Source organism: Montipora foliosa, chromosome 6, assembly GCF_036669935.1.
Source record: "Montipora foliosa isolate CH-2021 chromosome 6, ASM3666993v2, whole genome shotgun sequence".
Classification (NCBI taxonomy): Eukaryota; Metazoa; Cnidaria; class Anthozoa; order Scleractinia; family Acroporidae; genus Montipora; species Montipora foliosa.
Window position 1 is genome coordinate 57,164,265 of NC_090874.1, and position 22,500 is coordinate 57,186,764.

Sequence of the window (22,500 nt, forward strand, 5' to 3'; positions counted from 1 at the left end):
CTCAGTCAAGCGTGACAACACAAGTGACAGTCTCTCCCTATGCTCCTGTAGTGTTCGACCAAAGACAAGTCTGACCAACATAATCCCCTCAAGATAAGGTGCATAGCCCTCATGGACGGTGCGGACGGCTCACGGACGGTTCACGCAGTTGCATTCGTAAGCCCAAAACTTAGTTTGCGGAATTGGTAAAGGCCATCCGGAGTTGCGAACGCCGTCTTTTTCCGATCTTACTCTGCCACATCAATATCCAATATCCCCTAGGTCGAGGAGGAGGTCGAGATGAGAAAAGGAGGTCGAGATGAGAAAACCACTGTGCCCCAGATAAACGCTCCAATATGTCATCGCACCGAGGGAGCGGGTACAAGTCTCGCTTGGTTACCGAGTTAAGAGCACGGTAGTCAACACAGAAACGTTGAGAGCCATCAGGCTTCGCTACTAAAACCACCGAAGAGGACCAAGGGGAATCGGACGGTTCAATAATCTCTGCTTCAAGCATTTTCGTCCACTTGGCTGCGCATTTCCTGCCTTTTGTGAAAGGGGACTCTTCGAGGTGGTACCTGGATTGGCTGGGCAGAGCCGGTGTCGATAGTATGTCGTACGCCCTTTGCAGTACCTAAATCCCAGTGTCCCTTTGAAATGCAGTCGGCATAAGTGGACAACATGTCATAAAGCCTACGTTTTTCCTCTTCCGGGACGAAATTCATGCTGATAGGGAACATCTCTTCTACTGATAAACTGTAAACGTCAGCATCCTTCACAAAAAACGCACTACACTTTTTAGCTTCCAATCCAATCTCAACATCTTCCTTTGGAGCCCCAGGGGGTACCACGTTGTAGCCCACACCCCCATTGGTTTCCTGCTGTGATTCTCCCTCACCGCCCTATGGGTAGAGGTTTCCTATACTACTGCATCTGTAAATTTTGAGGGGCTTGTTAAGGTAATTGAACACAGGAACTGGGATTCGACCCCCTTTTACAGTCACTGCCATCCGAAAGGCCCCAGCAGAATATTTTTCCGAAAATTTGTCCGCTGGTTCCAACACCCCCATACATTCGTCTAAGCCATTTATTCCCTGGACCTCACAAGGTATGTCTGCGACCATGTTTGGAGATAATGTGACGGTTTCAGCCACAGTGATCCTGTACACTTTATCAAGGCATCCAAAAACTATTTTGTTGGGTTCCCCCTTACTGTAGACGGTGTTAGTGTCAAAGTTTATAATACATTTGTGAGCTGTTAGGAAGTCTATACCAATCAACACTTGCTGTACTAAGCCTCGGCACACCAGCACTTTATGCTGAGCCCTGATCCCGCCAAGCTGAATTCTTACTTCTGTTTTTCCAACAACATCAAGTGGCATGTTGTTGGCCACCAGGACAGGCTTTTGTGTGAGTTCAAGTTTGTTTAAATGTGTCTTAGAGCGACTATATAGGTCCTCACTGATAATTGTTGCTTCTGCACCCGTGTCTAATGAGGCTTGGGATTTGACACCATTTACAGCACAAGGCAAAAATGCCTCCTTTGGATTCTCGGGCGGAGTCACTCCCTGCTGTGCCCCGCCCATCTCCCGTTTCCCTGGTTGGGACGCACTTGATGTGGACAGTCACGAATAAAATGAGTTAAGCTACCACACTTAAAACATGCTCTTGGGCCTTGTCCAGATTCCACACATGCATTCCTACCTTGCCTCCCTTGAGGAATGTTCTTTAGCTTCTCTAAGATTGCAGCTTGCTGTTGAAAAAGCTCCTTAGCCCATGCTGGGGGTTCTTGGGTACCCTGTTGGAAGCCAAATTTCTCCTGATCACCAGACGTTGAAGACAGCACTCGAGCACTGCCTTTGTTTAGCACTTTTTGATTTGATTCGTATCCTTGAGCTGCTGCTAGGGCCTCATCCAGAGTATTGGGCCCCAAATCCAACACTTTCTCGTGCAATGTGATGGGGGTCAACGCACCTACGAAGAAATCTCTGGCTGTGCGATTGAGTATATCCGGTGGGTCATTCGGATAGTTCAGCTCCACAAGACGAGAAATGTCGCACCTCAGTTGGTGTAGATCTTCGTCAGGACGTCTTAATTTGGCTCGCAGAGTGGAAATGTGTACTTGACGAGATTCCTTAGGATGTAATCGATCTGTCAAAGCGCGTTCAACTGCCGTCCAGGTGGCTGTTTGTTCGGCGGTCAGGCTATAATAGGTCTGCTCTGCGAGGCCTTTCAGGTATGCGGGCAATATTTGGGCTTGAAGCTCAAGACTCCACTTGTTAAGGGCTGCAATACTTTTGAATTTCCGTATCTAAACTACCCAACTTTCGCCGGACGTCGCAGAGAAGCTCTCTCGTTTGATGCGAAGCGGGTTTTCTGGTGAGGTGATCGGTGAACTGCCGCTTGTACCAGCCGTACTTTCACTTTTCTTTCCAAGTTTCGCCTCAAGTTTCGCCAATTTCTCTTCCAAAGCTTTTATAGTATCTTCCATGGCAAAAAAAGTTCCCCACCGCTGCCACCAAATGTAACACAAACGAGATAAGCAATACCAAAACTAGATCTTTGAAAACTCACACGAGAAACACGAGTCCGACTTATAGTTTACTGCGCAAGTCCGACTAAAGTTGGGCTCAGGCCCCACGCTACAAACATATCGCATACAACATTCCTGAGCAGCATGCTGTGAGGGTATTAATTTCGCTACCTACGAATGAAACAGTCACAACAATTGTTGTGAGTGCTATTGTGGACGACGATTATAGTTATTCATGCATGATGTATCGGTATTTTAGCCGTCACTCTTTGAGAATGAAGCATACAACATTTCTAAGAAGCGTATTGTCAGGGTATTAATTTCGCTACGAACGAACCATTGACCATTTTTGGATGCTTTTAGGAAGCTTGCGGCGATTTTCGGTGCGCTTAAATGTTTTGAGGAAGCGTACGGCGATTTCGCTACGCTTTAAGAAAGAAGCATTCAACATTTCGGAGCGCAATTACAGTCAATCGTTATTTCTGTTTCTGAACAGCATGTTGTCTTAGCAGCATGTTGTCTGGGTATTAATTTCGCTACGCCGTGAACGAACGAACCATTCACCATTTTTGGTTGCTTTTAGGAAGCTTGCGGCGATTTTCGCTATGCTTGGATTTTTTGAAGAAGTGTACGGCGATTTCGCTACGCTTTAAGAACGAAGCATGAATGCTGTTCTGGTCGATGTTTATAATTTTCTATGCGTATATCGATATTTTAATCGCTACTCTCTGAGGACGAAGCATGCAACAGTTTTGAGCTGCACAGCCTCCTTTGCTCATCTCTCGCCATCTGACACTTCCAATAGCACAGGTAACCCAGGCTCAGTGTGTGCCACATAGGTAAATATAGAGAACATATGGAGGGAGGGGAGTCCCAACTTGCTAAAAACAAAAGTCACTGAGCAATCTGGGACTCCCCTCCCTCCAGGGGGACTTATTATACTCGTCACCAGGCGTCCCGAGTTCAGTGCTATTTTGATTTGGACACTTTGCGAGGACAACGGCTTCTGGCCGCCATTTTAGCAGGTTAACTTACAAGTTCTACGGAGCCTGGTGGTTTCGCGTTGCTAACTGGAGATGCTTCAGTGAATTCATGGTTTAGAGAAATTCATGTTCCACGAGCCTGACGTGTTTATTTAGCGACTGGATTCGATTTTCGCGAAAAAAATCGTGCTCGTTTTGGGTCGATCGGAGTCCCGTCGCTAGCTTCCGTCTCCTACCTTGTCACTACACTATGAAGGAAGGTGAACGGGGACCATTTTTCCCGAAACTTCGTGTACGTATTAAAGACAAAAACAGCTCACTACATGGTAAGTTTTATCAATTTTTATTTCCACTTTCTAGCAAATTTCCAGACCTAAACTTCGGCTCATCTGTTCTCTATATTTACCCATACACAGTGAGCCTGGGTTACCTGTGCCAATAGTCGGGTCGACTTTTCAAATGACGGGTCGTCACGACCTGATCGGATCGTCACGATCCGTCGAGATATTTGCCTTTGAAGCTACCCCAGGCAGTTCGACTTCCGACAGTAAAGCTTACTTCCTTTTTAAACTCCGGTGAGTCGGGCCGTCAACAGCAATTGACGACCCGACTCAGTTCATGTATATTGGACATGTGTGAAGCGTGCTTGAATTTCAACAAATGAGCCCCGAAGTCGGCAAGAAATTTTGACGCTGATGAATAGCAAAGGTGCTTCTATTTCCAAAATGAGGGAATACTTGGTGATAAATTTTTGACTTTGCAGAAACATTTGTCAACCTCGAGATTTGGATGACTGAATTCGCACATTTCTTGTTGAAGTTTATAACACTTGAAAGAAAGAAAAAAGCAAACTAAAAAAAAACCCGGTGTCTTGCCGTCATTTTGACACAGATATATCTTTTGTTTCTTGAGTTGGTAGTAACACACAAGGTAACTTGATCACAGGCGGCCGCTGAAATCGATGTCAATTTCGATTTTCCGATTTATTTCAAATTATTTCTGCAACCAAAAGAAGTACAATAGAGAAATTGAAGGTAGCAAAAAGCTCCCAAATGTTTTTTTCGCTGGTGGTAACTTTTTATATTCGCGGCACGAAATTTATGTTTTTTTTTTCATGTCGCAAATTTTGGCAATCGACACTTTCTAAAAACTTCCTTTTGCTCTTCCAAAAAAACCTGTGTCAATATTTATTTACTTTTGCATCAATCAGCATGCGTAAGGCAGGCTAGAAAAATCTGTACCTTGCTTAGTTCGCATTTTTAAGCGTTTAAATAGAATTTCGGTGCTATGTTTCTGACAGCAAGTCGTTTATTTTTAGGGCCCATCCAGATACTAACCCTGCTGGAGATGATTAACTTCAGTGAACTTTTGTCGTGGAAAGCTGTCAGATACTTAAAATACACACTTAAACTCGCTGTGAAAAAGAAGTTGAACAAACAGTTTCTCGACTCCCTTCTATTTTCTTCAATCTTTCTGGGTTTATTATTTTACGAGTAACTAACTACATGTCTTCTCAGGGGGCGATTTATCTAAGACATCTACCATAGTCTATAATGATTTACGATACCAAAACAATATTGTGTACTATTAGACCTACAAATTACGCAAAGACAACTTGAATCTCCTAGAAAACAAAACACAGTTCAGTTGACAGTTATGGAATAAGGCACTGTATCAAGTTACTGCACTGCCACACGAACGCAATGCGTACCTATTTTATTATGGTCGCCCGGGCATTTCTCTAGCATACTCTATTAATGTCTCAGATAATTAGAAAACAAAAACGGAACCGCGACATTGACCATGCGTAAACGTAACAGAGTTATTTCCTAAAAATTTCCGTTTCTCCATAAATCATCACAAGTTTGTGAAAAGCCCCCAACCCTTATTTTTGAGATAAGTGGATACTGATTTAGGCAAAATAAAAGCAAATAATACTCAAGTGCAAGGGCTTTAGAATCTCACGTGGAATATCTAATTGATGGCAAAATCAAAGGAAGCTTGTCTAGCATGAATTAACGCGATAACAGGGAAGAACTTTCAAAAGGACTTCGCATTGTACGTGACCATGTATAGTACTAAATTCCTACAGTTCAGATTTGCCAACCAAACGAAGAGCTACTGTAGGTTTTTTAAATTGTAAGACAAAAATTTATCCAATACAACCGTTGAAGTGTCAGAGAGGCCATCAAAAGTCCAAGATGGTCGCCTTCTTTTGAGAGAGCTGTTTCTGTATCTACTTACTTTTTGCAACTGGATGATTAACGGCGAGGAATTTCTGTTAAATTACAGACATCGAGAATGTACAATATTCAGTAATAAAAGTTAATCCGCCGCGATGATCGGACTTTCTCAGGCATCAGATAAATTTAATAGAGTTTGTTTTAACATCAAAAGTGATCCAGATCATGTTGCTTTAATTTAATATACTCTTGTAGGATAATTCATTATTTCTTAACAATAAAGAACTCGGCATCAAATGACAAACCGTAAGGGTGACTGATAAACTGTTAGATGTATCACCGGATCACTTGAAAATCAAGGTGGTCCTCCCAGTTTCGTCTCGATCACGAACATAATGATTTCTTCGTTTTGGTAACAACGACACCAATCCAGGGTCAACTGTGGACAGAAAAATGAAGGTTAGTCACAGTAGAAAGTTGATTATTTACCGCTACTTTATAAGTGCGAACGTAACTGATTTCTCTGTTTTTTTTTTTTTTTTACAAGGTTAGTAAGCTATACGTCTTACATTTCTGTGGGATGTATATATATGTATATAACGTATAGAGATAAAGAGGCTTAGTCCTGAAACGATCAAAAATGAGGATTGTATCTGATTAACTTGCCAGTTTCACAGACAAGTCAAAGGAGAAAAAACGTGTTTATCGAAAACTGTCATCGATGAAAAAAGAATTCCAAGCTTTCAACGCCCGCAATCTGTCGTAATTTGTAAATTTAAAGGAATACTTCTTATAACTACCTATAGCTACTGCTGTATAAAAGGGGTAATTACTGAGCAATGAACTCATTTTTCAGAACGCCACGTTAGGATTTCAGTAACCACACCTTCAAAAACAGCGGGTGGTTCGTTTTCCTGAGCCTTGACTTACTAATGTAACCAACAGAAAGCACGTTTAACATCGAGATTTCTTGACCTATTTTTATCTACTTATTTTTTAACCTTCTTGGAAAACCAAAGTAAAATGGCATGATTGTGTGTTTACACGATTTCACAACCTCTTTCGTTCGGCGTTCGGCTTGTTCGGAATAAGTTCGCCTAGTATATAGCGATATCTTTACATCAAACGGGAAAAAATTCACAGATGATGAACCTTAGACAAATGAAACAAAAATAAGAAAATTACTTTAGCACAAAATTAACCGGATTTCGCTTGAACAGAACGAGAGACCAATGCATAAGCATGGGCTAATTGAATGATATTCCAAATGAAAAAACTATTTCACACAAAGATCAATTGTAATAGGTCCTATTAGTCAAGCCTGCTACGCTTACATTTTGATCTTACATTTCTTGTTTACGCTTTTCTTTCACTTTTCTTGCTTACACTGATCTAAAAAATTATGAAAATTACCCAGGGAGCTAAAATTATAAAAGCGCAAATGCCATCTGTGCTCAAGTGCGCATTACAACTGAACCCAGTACCTTCTGTTAGTGTACTCAACTAAAGCTAGAAGGACATAATCAAAATTACCAAAAATTTACAGTATTACTCAGATTTAGATGAAAACGCTCAACGAAACAAGATTGTCTTCATGATTTGCCTTTGAAGCTACTGGGATAACTCAGTGGAAAGACAGCTTAAAATACCGAACTTGTGCGAAAAAAGAATATTTCAACCCAAATTCAAATTTGCCTTGGATTTGACAAAAGGAAAATTAAACTCACAATACATAATTTACTTACTATTAGGTTTCACCGTCTTTGTCATGAATTCAGGAACAGCCTCAAATCATTATGATAAGTTCCTATTATGTATTAACAAACCGTGATTTTAAACCATAGTACATTCTAGTTATTTATACTCCCCTGAAAATCCACTTAGTTTTTCTTGAAGTGAATTGAATGTAAACGTTGTTTAAACAAGTAATGTTTTTTTCTGTTCGAGACGTCCTTCTGCTTGAATTATACTCAGAAAATGGGAAAAGAAATGATACCTCTATCAAATTACTTGTTAAACATCGAGATCTTTTCCCGGCACCCTAATTTCGAAATGGCACAGACTATAAAATTAACGCCCTTATTTTACATGCATTGTATTGAAAAAGCGATTAAATTATTGTCTTTGATTTTTGAACGAGAAACAGAAACTTCTCCTTGATTTGCCGAAAAGTTGAATAAAGAAAATGATGATCGAACTAACTGAATTGAACTGAAATTTCAAACCTCCAAAGATAACGCAGCGTGGTTGCAGCTCCCTCGCCTTTTCAACTATAATTCTTTGTGCGGCGAACATATTCTGTCAAAATGAATTCCAAGTAGGAGGATCAATCTTTAAAAGAAAATGAATTTTATGATCTCCTGCAGATTGGAAAAACGAAAAGTTGGATGTTTTGCCAAGATATGTCATAAGGTTGCCAAATTAAGGATAGAGTCTTTTTTGTTTCAGTTGGTCATAGTTTTGCTTGGAGATTCCCCGCTGTCATATCTCATTTTCGAAAAGACGCCCTTCTGTTTGTTGTACGATAGTTATTTGTTCAGCAAAAGTGAAAAAATTACTTGTCACTTGGAGAAGAAAGCTCACCCGATGGAAACTTCTCACACATAAAATCAAAGAGCAATTATCGTTTTCAAGGGGAAGATAATTATCTATTTTGTTTTGCATTGTGTTTTTAAGGAAGCTTCCGTAGCTTTGAAAATATATCACATTTGACAGATACAAGATAACTTTGTGTTTAGTGCCATTGTTTCGAAATGCAATTTTTATTCCGTTTTTTCTGATAGATATTTGTGAAATGTGCGCAAACAAATAATTGTATCTTAAAAAGAGACTTAAAAAAGGTCAAAGAAACTCTGGATATGACCTTCACAACCAACCACTTTGGCTTACGAAGCCTATGACAACGTTCATGAAAGTACGTAGCTCGCGCTGTGTGTGAGTGAGAGCTACATCAGTTATACATGGTGACAGATGTCTAGATGACATTTGGTGTTCCATAGATGTCACCAAACAAAAGAGTTTGTATAGGGCAGTTTTAATGATAAGTTCGCGTCTAAAAAAAGTGGGCGGGCCTCCTACAAGTAGTATGGATATGTGCCGAGATTGCATATTCTCTTGATTTTTTTCCATTATATATGAAGGCACTAACTGAAAACAACTAACGAAAAGACTGAGCCCCTAAAAAAGTGTGTTACTCCACTGGACATTTTCCGTGATCCATAATGAGCCAACTTAATTCGTATGTGAAATTGGCAAGCTGAACAACTACCAGCTAAAACGTTTTTTAATTATCTGTAGACGTCTTTCTTTCTGGTCTCAGTAGTATGTGGCAGATTTTAAGTTTTGTTCTCTACGAACTGCCCACTAGAACAGCTGTTTCAGTTCATTTCATCCTTCCTCTAATTTTTTCAAAATATGAAGAGAAAGAGTATTTAATTTTAAGTAGTGGAAAGGAAAATGCTATGTTTGAAAAAGTTTCTATATAGCTTAATAGGCCAAAAATTGTACAAAACAAGGCAAAAAAAAAAACTTCCAAGCTAAAACACGTTTTAGCTAAGTTTTCGAAACGCACACCCTGACTGATCACGAGCCCGAGACAACAACGCGCATGTCTGCTTTTAAACGTGTCTGTGAAGACACCGCGGCAAAATGAGTGCGCATGCTCCGCTTCGAACAAATTCGAGCTTTTGAGCGCTTTGTTTTTGAGTTTATTCGGCGGTGAAGGAAAAGTTCTATTGGACCTTTTGATTATCAAGATCTCACCCTCAACATGGACTCGACAGAAAAACTAAACAGTAGTTCCGAGGTGTTTCCAACGAGAAAGTCAAAAGAGGTAAGCTTATTTTAGGCATGAAATATTTATTTGTTTATGTCGTTTCCATGGAAGTTATCTTTGCCAAACCATGTTTGCTCGTGTTCCGGTCACACCGTTGAAGACCTAAAAGTTGTAAATTTTAAACTAATAACATTTTTCGTTTACTGTTTTTCGCCTAAGGGCATTTCCTCTAAAAACGCGGAGAGTTTTGAGAAAACAGAAGTTTTAACCTCTGACATGTGATACGAGAGCCATGGATTTTTCTGTGACCTGGTTCTCCACAGCAAGAGCAATGGTTTGTATGGTAGATGGTGATGCTCTTTCTTTTCCAGCTCTGTGTTGCTTTGCAGGACACTCTAGGTTGTGGTATGATTAAATTTAATTGATCTCTAGATTTCTGTTGATTTCATTGTCCCAGTCATCTGACCTGAAGAAATCTTGTGGAAAGTGTTGATATCTGGCTGGCTGTCATTTTGACTGTCATTACTTTCAAGATGTGAGCAACTGTTTTTATCTGCATTGTTAGACAAAACCTCTTATTAAGGGATTCAGTTAAGTTGTTTAGTTTTTTTATAAAGGGATCTTTACAAATAGGGCACAGATTTCCTTTTTTTTTTTCAAGTATCTTAAGTGACATCTGTGCATGAAAATGACCAAGTGATAATAATATTATTGTTTTACTTTGATCAGTTTCCTGTTGTTTCTTAAAAATGTCATTTATTCTTATTCCAGTGCTTAAGTCTAACACTCTTCCTGGTGTGTGTGTGCTGATCTGGTCAAACCATGCATGGCAAGCAACATTCCAGATTGTTTTCAGAGATTGTGATGAGGATTTCAGCGTTGAATATTTTATTGGTTTTGCGATGAAAAAAGCCAGGGTTGTTATTCATCTCTCATTTTTTCCTGCATGAGATCCTGCATGATGACAATAGTATTACTGCAAATTAAACGTCACAGATGTGAGCATGTCAGTGATTAATACAAGATGGTTTCCAAACAGCTCTTCAAAATTGTCTAGAAAAGGGACGATAATTATTTACTTGCCACACCTTCTAAGTCAATGTTTGAACAAGCAAATATAATTTGGTTTTTTAATTCAAGTAAACTGTCTTACTTTCATTAATACAGCTGTATGTTATTCTAGTCTTTCTCATTGCTGAGCATGGGTTTGGATATTAACTTCTGAGAATGCTCCTACTTGTAATAGTCTTAATAATGAATATACAGTACATACAACAATAAAATTAGAGAGATATTTGAGTTACTGTATATTGTGCTTTGTGGTAACACATACCATAGTAGTTGTTGTGGTTGTTGTTGTTGAAAAGGAATCAGATAGAGTCATTGTGGGTCCAGATAGAGCCATTGTGGGTCTATCATTAGGTATTGAAACTGGATCAGTTGTGCATAATAAAATGTTAGAGTATGAAGCAGAATGCCTCTAGTCTTGCTGGATGTATGATTACATTCCTCTCTCAGTATCTTTACACACAGTGCAAAATTTAGGCTGGATTTTTGCTGGTGCAATTCATACAAAAGTGAAATCAGTATTTTCCAAACACATGCAGGTGAATGGTTTCTTATTTCATTATCATGATTCTCATGTCTCCCCACCCTCATTCCAGCAAGGCTCTACAAGGTGATTGACAAAGCTGGAGAAAAAAATTACAGTTACCAGCCAGCTGCAGGAAAAATACTGGAAAAATATTTTCAACGATGGACCACTACCAAACTCCAAGTAAAAGGGAAACATCAAGTAGCATTGGAGTCAAATTTATACTTCGTTTCAAAACTTTTTTGCGATCCTCTCTTAAAATTAAGACATATTTTCTTTATTTTATTGCCTCGCTCTCGTAAAAGTAACTAGTGTTGTAAAATATGAGAATGGAGGGCAGGTAAGTGACTTATCCAAGTTGCCGAATGAGTGGGATGCGGGCATGAAAAGAACTTAACCTTATTTCTCACTTTCAAATGATTCCAATGAAACAAACAGACGATTTCCTCATTCAACAGGAGCAACATAAGCCATCTTCGCAGAAGGAATTATCATTCTGCCCTTGCAAAGATGTTTACCCGGCGTTTTCCTTCTCAGTGCACAGTTTTCCCCCCAAAGGTTTAACACCGCAGAGACCATCGCGATTAATAACATTACGAACTTCGTCCTTTTGCTCTAGCGCTCGAATGCAAGGTAAAATTCTCCTGGTTTGAACTATAGTTTTTTGGTTTGAAAAGACACACGAAAGATTAGTCTTTCAGGAAGCTCTCATCAAAATTTAAACCTTATCAAAGTAGTGTTGTCCTTATCATCGCAAAATGAAAACAAACACTGAGAATTTAAATTGACGCCATTTTGCCGCGCTGTTGTTTCTATTGCAAATTTAATTGGTACCAGTCCCTCGCGCGTGGAAACGATTCGCGCGTGGCTCAAGCCTGCGCACTCATTTTGCCGCGGTGTCGTCTGTGAACGCTCTCTGTGATGAGCTTGGCAATAATGGCGCATGCTCAAGAGGACATCTTATATTTTTGCGCCCCATATAAAAATATCGATATAAAGGTAGACTCTAAAGGAGAAGACAAAAATTACCCAGCATGAAGAGCTGTTCATCAGTTGTTTGCGAATTTTCATAACAAAAACAAACCGTCAAAAAGCCTGTCGATTGAAGGTGGGCCTTAAAGAAAGTAACACTCGCTAGCTCATGGAGACAGACCTTTACTTGGCTATCGTATCTGGCTATGACTTGTTTCCATATCTCAGAGGGCCCTTGGATAGGAGCCCCGGCCGGAAGCGAACAACAACCCTATATTCCTGTCACGGCGTTTCCACAGTCAATTTATTTTTAGATTCAAGTTACCGCGAATGAGACTCTGTCAACCACAAGAAACTAACTTGACGCTAAGGTTAGGGATATGTTTTACGACGAAAGATAATTTATGAAAGCCCTATATATTTGAACTGCAGATAGAGTCAAGTTAAGATTAGTTCCCAGGCGCCCATTCTGACACACGGAAACGAGCCACTACCATAGTATCCTGCGCGCGCAATATACAGTTAGATTTGGTTGACCTGGGTGATGTGAGCTCTTAATAACCAATAACAGTTAAAGTTGGTTTATCAATAAGGGGAAACACGAGTAAAAAGCTATGGTCATTTTTCTAAGTGGATGGGAACAAAACTATGACAACTATTTTAGGGTCTTCATTGATGCAAGGACAGCAATGAATCCTCAATCAGCCATTAAAAATTATTTCTTTTCACAAAGCAAACTTATAATTTTGGATTCATTGCGCGACGCCGGAACGTTTCGGTTAAATGTAACCTCTATCAGTGTACGGAGACCAATTATTGCGTACGACGAAGGAGAACATATGCTAAATATATTTTTGTCGAAATCAGTTTTTACAATGACTGCAAAATTCTCGCGCGCTCATTGGCTAATTTTTGTTGTCAATAAGCGGACGGACACATGAATTTATAATTTATGCGATAATGACGCGATATTGCTCGCGTCAGATTGATGTTTCTCGCACTTTTGTCTCGCGTTCTTCTCGTGTTTTGACTTAATTTTGACCCCTCTGCCTTTTTTCATAATAAAAAACAAATTGATGTCAGTTTTTCATGCGTCTGTCCTGTTATTGACAATGAATTTCGTCATAACATTGTCAACGTAATCTGCGGATCCACAGCTACTTCATGATCAATAACAGGACAGACGCATGAAAAACTGACATCAATTTGTTAACTTGCCGGAATCGATCGACGCCATTCTTGGTTTTCACCCACGTGACAAGGCGGCCATCTTGGATGGCAGTACAATGCAATTTCCTTTTCGGATAATTTGCATAATAATAAAGTTTACTTCCCAGTAGGGTATTGTTCTTGCCATCCAACATGGCCTCCATGACGTCACCTGCAAGTCTATTAAGGTAGCTCAAACCAGTTTCAAAACTTGAAAGAAACGTTCTTATTTGAAGGATTGACACTAAAGCACTTTATCACTTAACAGCAATGTTATGATACCATATCAAACACCAATTATTGCTGAAAACGTTCGGCCATTTCTGTGACGTAAGGAGTTACCGTGGCAACAGGAAAGCCCTGCAAAAACACCCCATATTTTGGCTTTAGCTGGTTATATCTCAAAAACGAATTCAGTGAACCCCATTTTTTATTTCTGAAATGTAATCAGCATGCCAGAATAAAAATATCTGCAAAGTTTTAAAAAATTCCGTGGAGAGGATTCAGAGTAACCTTAAATAATTGAAAATGTACGGTAGCTCTGAATCCGCTCCACAGATTTCTTTTAAACTTTGCAGAGAGTTTTATCTTACCCTGCTGATTACTTTTGTGCAATAAAAAATTGGGGTCACTGCCTGCTCTTTAAAGCAAGTCTAAGTGCGAAGTTTTTCTTATGTAAATTAGTTTTCACTCATATGGAAAATAGAACTAATTACTATTCATACCCTATTAATATTCATTAGTCCTCATGCATAGTATATGAGCATGCCTTGATTATTCATAGTTTTCAGTTTTGCCTAACTTTGGTTGGAATCGTTTGAAATATGCCCGCGAGCGTCCGTCCCCAGTGAACGGCCCTGCAGGTGTCCAGCAAATTTTACAGCCCCTTCAAGGCTCTGTTGAGCAGGCTGCTCCGCCAACCACGTCTTCACAAACGGGTGCAACTTCAGGAACAACCGCGAGCAGTAACAATGCTTCCCAAAGTTCTTCTCAAGAAAACGCAACAGGGTCAAATGTGTCGAACGACTCGACGGTGACCCTTGAGGTATTCAGCTACAATGCTTTAGTTTTGCATTCTAACCGCGGTTTGTTGGTTGTTTCTTGTTGCCCAACGTTATATTTCCTCAGTTATGTTTTTTCTGTTGCTCGGGAGCCGGTTTCTTTTTTTAGACTTCGCGATGGGAGCACATGGTTGGTAATTTATTCCGTTGGGCTCGCCAGGATACGGTTCTTTTAATGTTAGGCGATAATCGGTTGTTTTATATTATGTTTGCTGTTGCACTCGTTTGTTTTCTTTTCTTTGTTTGTTTCTTATGAATTTAGGTTGCTATATATCTGGGAGCTGTTTTGTTTTTTGTTTTGCCAGTTGAGGACCGACGAAATTTACGCTGTTTGCACCTATTGTTTCTTGCTTGTCCCTTGAGAGGGGCGTGTGCGTCGTGAGGCTTTGGTCAAGGTCCCTTGTTGTTTGACAGTGGTGTTTGGTTTTGTTTGTCTGGCTGCATAGTTATGCGGACCGTTTGAGCAATGCGTCGAGGACCTCTGCTCTGTGCCACGAGGTGGTGTAAAAAATAAAAAGAAAAACAAAAACAAAATAGAAATCGGTAGGGGACCGATTGAGCAGTGTGTCGGGGACTTCTGCTCTGTGCCACGTTGTGGTGTAAAAAAAAAGAAAAGAAAAAAAAACCTACTTACGTTGATCTCGTGGTGAAAAGGAAAACAAATTAACTTGGGCCACCCGGTGGCTGTGTGTTTAACATGCCGAGGGAACTTCTGCGAAGATTCGGTGTGATCTTCATTGGTAATGAATTTGGTCACTCGGTACTACAACATGGAGAAAGGTTATATTTTGAAGTATGTGACCTGAGGTTCTTGGAAAGCAGTTCTAATGTGAAGTACGGATTGGATTTAAAAACATTATCAAGTCATTTGGCATTTCTGTCCTTGTTAGGTTCCGGCCACAACGGTAGGTGCACTAAAGTAAGAATTAGATTGATGCTTCGGCAATCGAGTCTGCTTTGTCGACTTCCCAAATGGTGATTGCACGTCCAGCGGCTCTTTTGACCCATATGCTCCGATCGCTGCCCTTGATGAATTGGTCAGTGTCACGAAGGAAAGGAAGGATGGAAGAGCGTCGCGTTATGAAATAGTGCTAAGGCAGTGCCGTCCATTGTTTAACAACCCGTGCCTTCAGCAGGTATTAATAAAGCTGGTGGCGTCTAAGGAGGAGGCCGAGGTGGCAAAGGTTATTGCTAAGGAAACCAAACGGCCCGTCCCAGTAAATCAAGGTTCGTTCACTGGACGGACGCGTAAGGCTCCATACCAGAGGCGTGGTACCAATCGCAGTCTTAGATCACCTCCGAAGATGAAGTGCTGGGTATGTGGTAAGGCGGGACATATCTCGCGCCTTTGCCCGGACAGGCGTTAAGGATTGTGTAATCAGCGAAAGTGATTTGTTTTGAAATGGAATTCTGGATTGTCTTTGTTTTTTGCAATTGACAATAATAAAATGTAAAGGCATTGTATTAAGCATACGTCGCCTTCTTTTTGGAAGTCTGTGGTCTCGAGGTTAGAAGAATGATCCCACAAGCGTTTTGCCCATAGGCATTCCCTTGAGCCCGATTACTCGGGTTACGGTGGTCATTTTCTCCGAACTCGGGTTTGCAGTCTCCGTTTTAGGTACATCTTTCTGATTCTCTTTTTGGTGCTTTGTCTTAGCCTAAAACAAAACGTCACAAGGGAGATACGATGACAGTTATGCCCTTAGAAGCGGAGGAAAGAAGCAGGCATAGGGAAATACGATGGGTATCTCCGGAGGGTAAACTGAGTTTGGAGAAAATGGTATCAGAAGACGCTTGTTTAACCCAGGTTCAAAGTATTGTTGCGGGGGAAACTGCTAATCTGCGGGATCTGTCGTTTCGCGATCCGGACTCCTTTCATTCTGGTCAACTTCTCACCCGAATTGGACTCTGGGAAAGAAATTTGGACGGGTACGAAACCTGCAAAGGATGTCCTTGAATGGTTGGAGCATGGGGTAAATGTTAGAAGAGGGTTGGGAAATAAGTTTGGTTAAGGATGGGTAAGGTTGGGGGCTTATTTTTTGTATGATTGTTTGGATTAGCCAGCGAATTCCACGGCGATTGCGGGGCGCAGTATGAGGTGACTTTCCCATAACTAAATTAATATTCTAATGAGTATGCAAGGAGGATAATGAACTATAACAAATACTTCACACATAGACTCGTTTTGAAGAGGAGGCAGACGTTAACTCGGAAATAGCCTATTGGTTTGATTTGCCGTCGCAAAAGGCAGGCTACAAGTCTAATTCGTATAGAAATTGTCAAAGTATAGCTTTCCTCAATAAAGATTCAATTCGGCGAAGATCTGGCATTATGTGGCCCCCAGTTTGAAGCACTAGCGTTGACTTCCTTTGATGAAAGTAACTGTAGACAGGGCTTGTGTGTGTATCGTCGGCTTTTATTTGTACCTCCGGCCCTTAGCTTCAGAGAGGAAAGACACAAAATAACTCAAAAGGCATACGAGGTAAATGCCATTCGGCATACAGGAAAAAACGCAAATTTGAAACTCGTTTGTACAACTGATGGATCCTTATTACCATTTCTAATAACATCACAGATGTGAAATCATTTTACCCTCACTTACGTAAGGTCGCACAGTGTCGTCAAAACAATTAACAACACAAATAAATCCGAGCTTTAAGGAAGCATGCATCTCAATCAGTTGTTTTTCTGCACCAGGTAACGATCATTTACTGCTAGGACAGCTGCAGATGAATAAATAACATAAGTATTTGATGAATGTTCGATGAATATAAGTGGGGCACTGAGCCAGACGGGCGCCTGAACCTACCACTATGACTGATTATTTCGCAAACAATTTATTAGCTGTGCGCTTGAAGGTCTGGTTGCAGCATGAGGGGGAAACCGAAAAGCCACCACACATGACGAGGCAGTTAATAGATTTCTCTTAGTCAAACAAGAACTGGCAGGTTACGTGGAAGAAAAGCAATGTTGACAAATTCTCTCAAACAGATGACGTTTTCTTGTCATATTTGTCACACCATACAGCTTCGTTTTTGACAGGATTTATCTTAGAATGTCTTTATGTTTTTCGTAATTCTTCGTGTAAGTATCTCGGATTGGGAATCATCAAACTGTCGCAACGTTCCTAAATCTACCCACAGGAATTTCTGCAAAAAGAAACTCTCGGGTGTTTTAAGGTAAACAGAAAATTATATAATTTAAATTGGAGCGTTTTTGCATGATCAACATCCGTTTGTGGGTGTCATTATAAGAAGAACTGATACGTTTAGACTAAAGACAGGGCCGTAGCCAGAAAAAAAATATGACTGAGGCAATGTCAATTGTTAAATTATCTTCGGAAGTATTTTAAGTGTTTATGATGAGTACATATTAAAGACAACACTAGAATCACGCTTTATTTAAAATTTCACGAAAAAATGACTGAGGCAAGTGCCTCGGTTTGCCTCATACTGGCTACGGCCCTGAAAGATAGACTATATGATGCAGAGTCAAGGCGGTTCACATTAAATCCTGCTTTTTTCGATTCTCCGTGGTGGAGTCATTTATTTGTTATGGCAAACCATTAACATACGTTTTCGGCAGGCTGAGAAGAGTGAAGTCTTAAGGTTTGGTAAATTTACACGTTTAGGGGCTAACTCCTTGCTGTTTTCAGTGAAAGACTGAAGAAAACGGAAATGAGGACGCCAAACTTTCATGATGATAATACAATCTTATTTCTATTAAAATTTCAACAATACTACTTAATAATTTGATTTGTTAGGCATTTACGTTACAAAGAAATTGATTTCCTTTTATTTCACCGGTGGATTGGACATAAAATGCTTCATTTTCTTATGGCAATACAAACAGGCGAAGACCAGTCTGTACTGAAAAATAAATAGTTGACGATTTGTTGATGTTTTTTGACAGTATCAGCTGCGCAAAAAAAAGCAAATTCAAAGAGCTGACAAGGTCAATAAGAGATTTCATACTTTAGTCTCTCAAGTAAGGAGTGTCCGCGCGTACAATTTATGAATAGGGAACGTACTCGAAAAGCACGACGAAAGGTAATGCCAGTTTAAATGAGTAGAAAAATGGCTCAAATGCACGTGCGTTTTAAATTTCGGCACATTTCTTTGCCTTTCTCGCCCTGACAACGAAGTGAAATGACCAAGGGGGACGTGAGGAGCACTCGATCGACGATAAATTTTCGATTTTCCCATTTAAAAACAAGCAGTGTTCGTACCAGTTTCATTCCTTTGAAAGCTGATAAATTTTTCCTAACCTGAAAAAAACAGAAAAATGATTTTAAATAATGCGAATCGGTGTTTTCAGCTGACGTTTCCGTAGAAATCGTCGTCTTTCCCTTCGGCCTCCCGTTGAAAATCTCCCTGACTTAACCGGAACTCCGACTCGCAATGAAACAGAGGCTAAAGATACAGTATTGCGTGTTGTTTGCATTAAGATTAAAAAGGGTCATTCAGTCGTATGCCCTCGAGGCAGAGTTTTCCAATAATTTTCTGATAAACAGGATCTCCACATTTATTAGCTGTGCCGACAATTATCACGGGAGACTAAAGAACATTCGGATGGCAACCAAACCGGTAAGTCTCAAGAGCTTAGACCGAATGAGCTTGTAGGATTTTAAGTGAATATGCTGAAGGCAAAACAATAACGGAAATTTTAAGAAAAAAATTCGGTTTTGAAAGTTAGATTTGAAGAGATCCAAGTTTCATAATTGGTAAAAAGAAGTTAATTTCCAAGATAATTGAAATTCCAGCCCCACAAATGCAAAATTCTTTACGTTTAAGCAGCTGTAAATTATTCAGCATACGAAAGAGAAAGTAAGAATCGATACAAATGTACTCATGATTTAACTGCCAAAGATTGTTTCTTTGGAGTCTCTGAGACTTGCTTGTCATTTTGTGTTTGCCCCTGATGAGATTTTGATAATCTGACCGGATGAATATCCAGACTGCGGGGACTGTGATTTGGCACGCGATGAGCAATATTTTGCAAGGTTAACATTAAATTCTTTTTTTTTTCCAGTTCTTCGTTCTTTTGTTCTTCAATGTTATTACCTACGCATCCATCTAGGAAAATGACTAAAAATTATTTCAAACCTGTCAAATATCTCAACTAGACTTTACTAATTGAAAAGAAGGAGACTAATGTTATTGATAGCAAGCGTTTTTGCATGATTGATCTACTAGCAGAACATGGATAAAAGATTGAGTTTTTATTCGCTTATTTCTTTATTAAAACTGGTGACATTGGATTTGTAGGAAATGGACCTTTGCTCGATTAAAGCGAGAAGGTAGAGTTGTTTATTAACTTTTTTAAAACTACACGATCTTTCTAGAAGGCTCTCTGGATATTTCTTTTCCAGTGAAAAGTTGATAGGGCGCTAGATATTGTCGGCGGCATCAGTCGAAATCAGCTGAACAGCTCTCATTTGAATTATTGTTTTTCCATACTCAGCTCCACAAGCATGAAACTTTAAGGTTTTCTTTGCTTTGATTAGTGATGTTGAGTAGAGTTTATTTGAAAAAAAAAAAAAAAGGTGTTAGTCGTTGACATTACCAGCCTTGCGATAGCCCTAAGAAAACTTAGACTGTAAAACACTGACTCGATCCCAATTAAAGATTGTCTCTTTTATTTAACTCCCCTGCTCAAATAAACATGCTATTCCAAACAAAAAGAAGACCATTGTATATGTCATAATCCTTGAGCTCCACTGAATAACATCACCATTGGTGAGCAAGAGGTACTAGGTAAAGCCCTCACTAAATGAATCATTATATTCCATTTTCATAGCTGATCAAGAAGAAGAATTGCTAAGCTAAGAGAATCACCATGAACAACAGTAGTGAGACACTTAATGTCACCTACAATTTTTTGCCTGAGTGCTCGCAGGAAATGTGGTCCCCTGCACTGGAATGGGTGAAGAAACTCGTTTATCTGATTCTCGTGTTCTTTGCTATATTTGGAAATGCTTTGGTTATTCGTATAATATTCACACACAGACGGATGAAATCGACAACCAACTATCTCATTGTCAATATGGCGGTAAGACGAACGTAGATATCATTTATTATAATAAATACAGAGATGAGAAATCCTAAATAGTGTACTGAAAAAAATTACTGCGTTTGGATTCACCAGTTCAGAGCAGACCCAGCCAGACCCAGCGTGATTTTCTAGAAATCCTTCTTTCAAAAAGCGTTTCCGACTGCATGGTTGCGGACTGGTTTTCTTTTGGTCTCAGTTAAAAGGTGCGACGTATGATGGCTCAAAACTAGTTGCAATCAATTTAGCCTTTTCTTCTTCTTCTTTTTTTTTTTTTTTTTTTTTTTTGAAGTCATGAGTCAAAAACAAAGCTTTTCAGAAGAAACGAATCTCACTTTCACAAATGGCTTTTCGGACACCAAAATGTATAGTCCCTCATCTTTTCTCCATGCATTTGATTTGCTACTAATAAGGAGAACTTCTTTTTATATCAGCAAATTAAACTTAAGTAATAATTTCCTACGTTCTCACAAATAGTGTGTTTAATAGAACTGTGATATTGTGAGGAGAAATTATCTGATGGGCACTTTTTAAAACTTAGGGCTAAAGAGGGTGAAGCTCCTCTTCTCGAGTAAAGGGAATCGATCGTTTTCGTGCTTACTTCACTTGGTATTTGGGTGAATTCAAATGAAATGAGACCGGCGACAATAAATCGGTTCATATTGTCGACAATGTCCAAAGCGCTCATTTTTATAAATTTGAATTGTTATACAAAGTTATGTTACCTAAGATTGCTAATCATGTTATCTGTGTGATATCCAGGTTGGTGATCTCTTTATGGCAATTTTTAACATGATACCGACCGCTGTAAGCATGTTACGCGGAAAACATTCGTGGCTGAATGATGGTCCCTTTGGACAGATATCCTGCAAGATGCTCAACTTCTCACAGGGAACTTCCATGGCGTGTTCTATAATTACCCTCACCGCTTCGGCTTTTGACAGATACTTTGCAATCGTTTTTCCTCTATGGAAAGTCGCCACCGTTGGAAAGATAAGATGGCTGGTGACTTTAATCTGGATCGCGTCGTTCGCATTTGCATCCCCCATGCTCTATGCTGCGAAGGTTCAGCTCTTTGATGGTGTTCCCTTCTGCATCGAGAACTGGTCCCCAGCATTTGACCACAACAAGGCAGCAGCGATTTACACCATTGTATCATTCGTGCTACTGTACGCATTACCTCTGTCCGTGATTTTCATTTTGTACTCGAAAATCATCGTAACTGTCTGGGGAAGACACATTCCAGGCAACACCACCCCGGCCAATGTCCAGCTGCTCGACAAGTCCAAGAAAAACGTGTTAAAAATGTTGGTAACCGTGGTCGTTGCCTTTGGACTGTGCTGGTTTCTGATACATATAAATTTGCTTTTGCAAGATTTTACTGACATTTTCCCCGCCTCATGTGGTATTCCCGTAGAGCTACAGACCACTGGCTTTTTATTCGCCCATGCAAATAGTGCTATTAACTGTTGCATATACGTTGTATTCAGTCAAGATTTCCGACACGGATTCAAAGAGATTTTGAGACCTCTGTTTCCGCTGCGATCCGAGCCCTCATTACTTAGGAGAACGCGAAGCCGGGGCACCATGGAAACAAGACGAAGCACAAAAAGAGATAAGATGCAACCCGCAGCTTTGAAACCCTTCGGAGAAACTGTCATTTAATCACTATTATTATCGAGTGAGTTGAGCAGGCTCAGCTCGTTAGCTTCCATTGTTCGTTCACGCGGTAATTGTATGCTTATTTGTAGAGGTAATCACATGATTTCCAGTGCAATTTGGAATAAATAAGCACGAGTACATTTTTGCAAAGACGACCAAAAATGCACGAGCCCGGCAGGGCGAGTGCAAATTGTAGTCTTTGAAAACATTTACAAGTGCTTATTTATTTCAAATTGCACCAAAGATTCCCCAAACTTACGAAATCACTGAATCAGCAAAAAGAAAACAACTGTACTTGAAAGTGAAAAAAATGAGCGAAATTTTGAATAAAAACGTATTACCTCGTTTTATTTGTGAGGCTTCTTCTCTTCTGTGTGGTTTTTGTAACGCTTTAAGCGATTTTCAGGGAGATTTTGGTCGTTTTCAGCGTCGGTGTTTTCCTTCTGTATATGTATTAACCCTTGGTTATCTAATAGTAAGACATGCGGCAGCAGTTAA

The 22,500-nt window shown here is 39.9% G+C and overlaps 2 protein-coding genes across 5 annotated transcripts in view; one reads left to right on the plus strand and one right to left on the minus strand.

The window, feature by feature from the left end:
* Window positions 1-8,138, minus strand: part of LOC138006072 (substance-K receptor-like) — a 24,580-nt gene extending 16,442 nt beyond the window's left edge. The window contains exons 1-2 of one of the 2 annotated variants that reach the window (XM_068852235.1): window positions 7,904-8,138; window positions 6,019-6,117 (exon numbers count right to left, since the gene is read on the minus strand). The gene's annotated coding sequence lies outside the window, so the exon portion shown is untranslated. Of the gene's footprint in view, window positions 1-5,983; window positions 6,118-7,903 lie in introns of both variants that reach the window. The other variant, XM_068852234.1, reaches the window with a different exon arrangement.
* Window positions 5,012-22,330, plus strand: LOC138006073 (substance-K receptor-like). 3 transcript variants are annotated; one of them, XM_068852238.1, is made up of 3 exons: window positions 5,012-6,137; window positions 20,089-20,340; window positions 21,103-22,330. In XM_068852238.1, the coding sequence occupies exons 2-3, from the start codon at window positions 20,128-20,130 to the stop codon at window positions 22,003-22,005; spliced, it is 1,116 nt and encodes a 371-aa protein (XP_068708339.1). In that variant the 5' UTR covers window positions 5,012-6,137; window positions 20,089-20,127; the 3' UTR covers window positions 22,006-22,330. The 3 variants fall into 3 exon arrangements, with proteins under 3 accessions (XP_068708339.1, XP_068708337.1, XP_068708338.1); XM_068852236.1 differs by lacking the exon at window positions 5,012-6,137 and adding an exon at window positions 17,385-17,468; XM_068852237.1 differs by lacking the exon at window positions 5,012-6,137 and adding an exon at window positions 18,750-18,875.
* The last annotated feature ends 170 nt before the right edge of the window (window positions 22,331-22,500 follow it).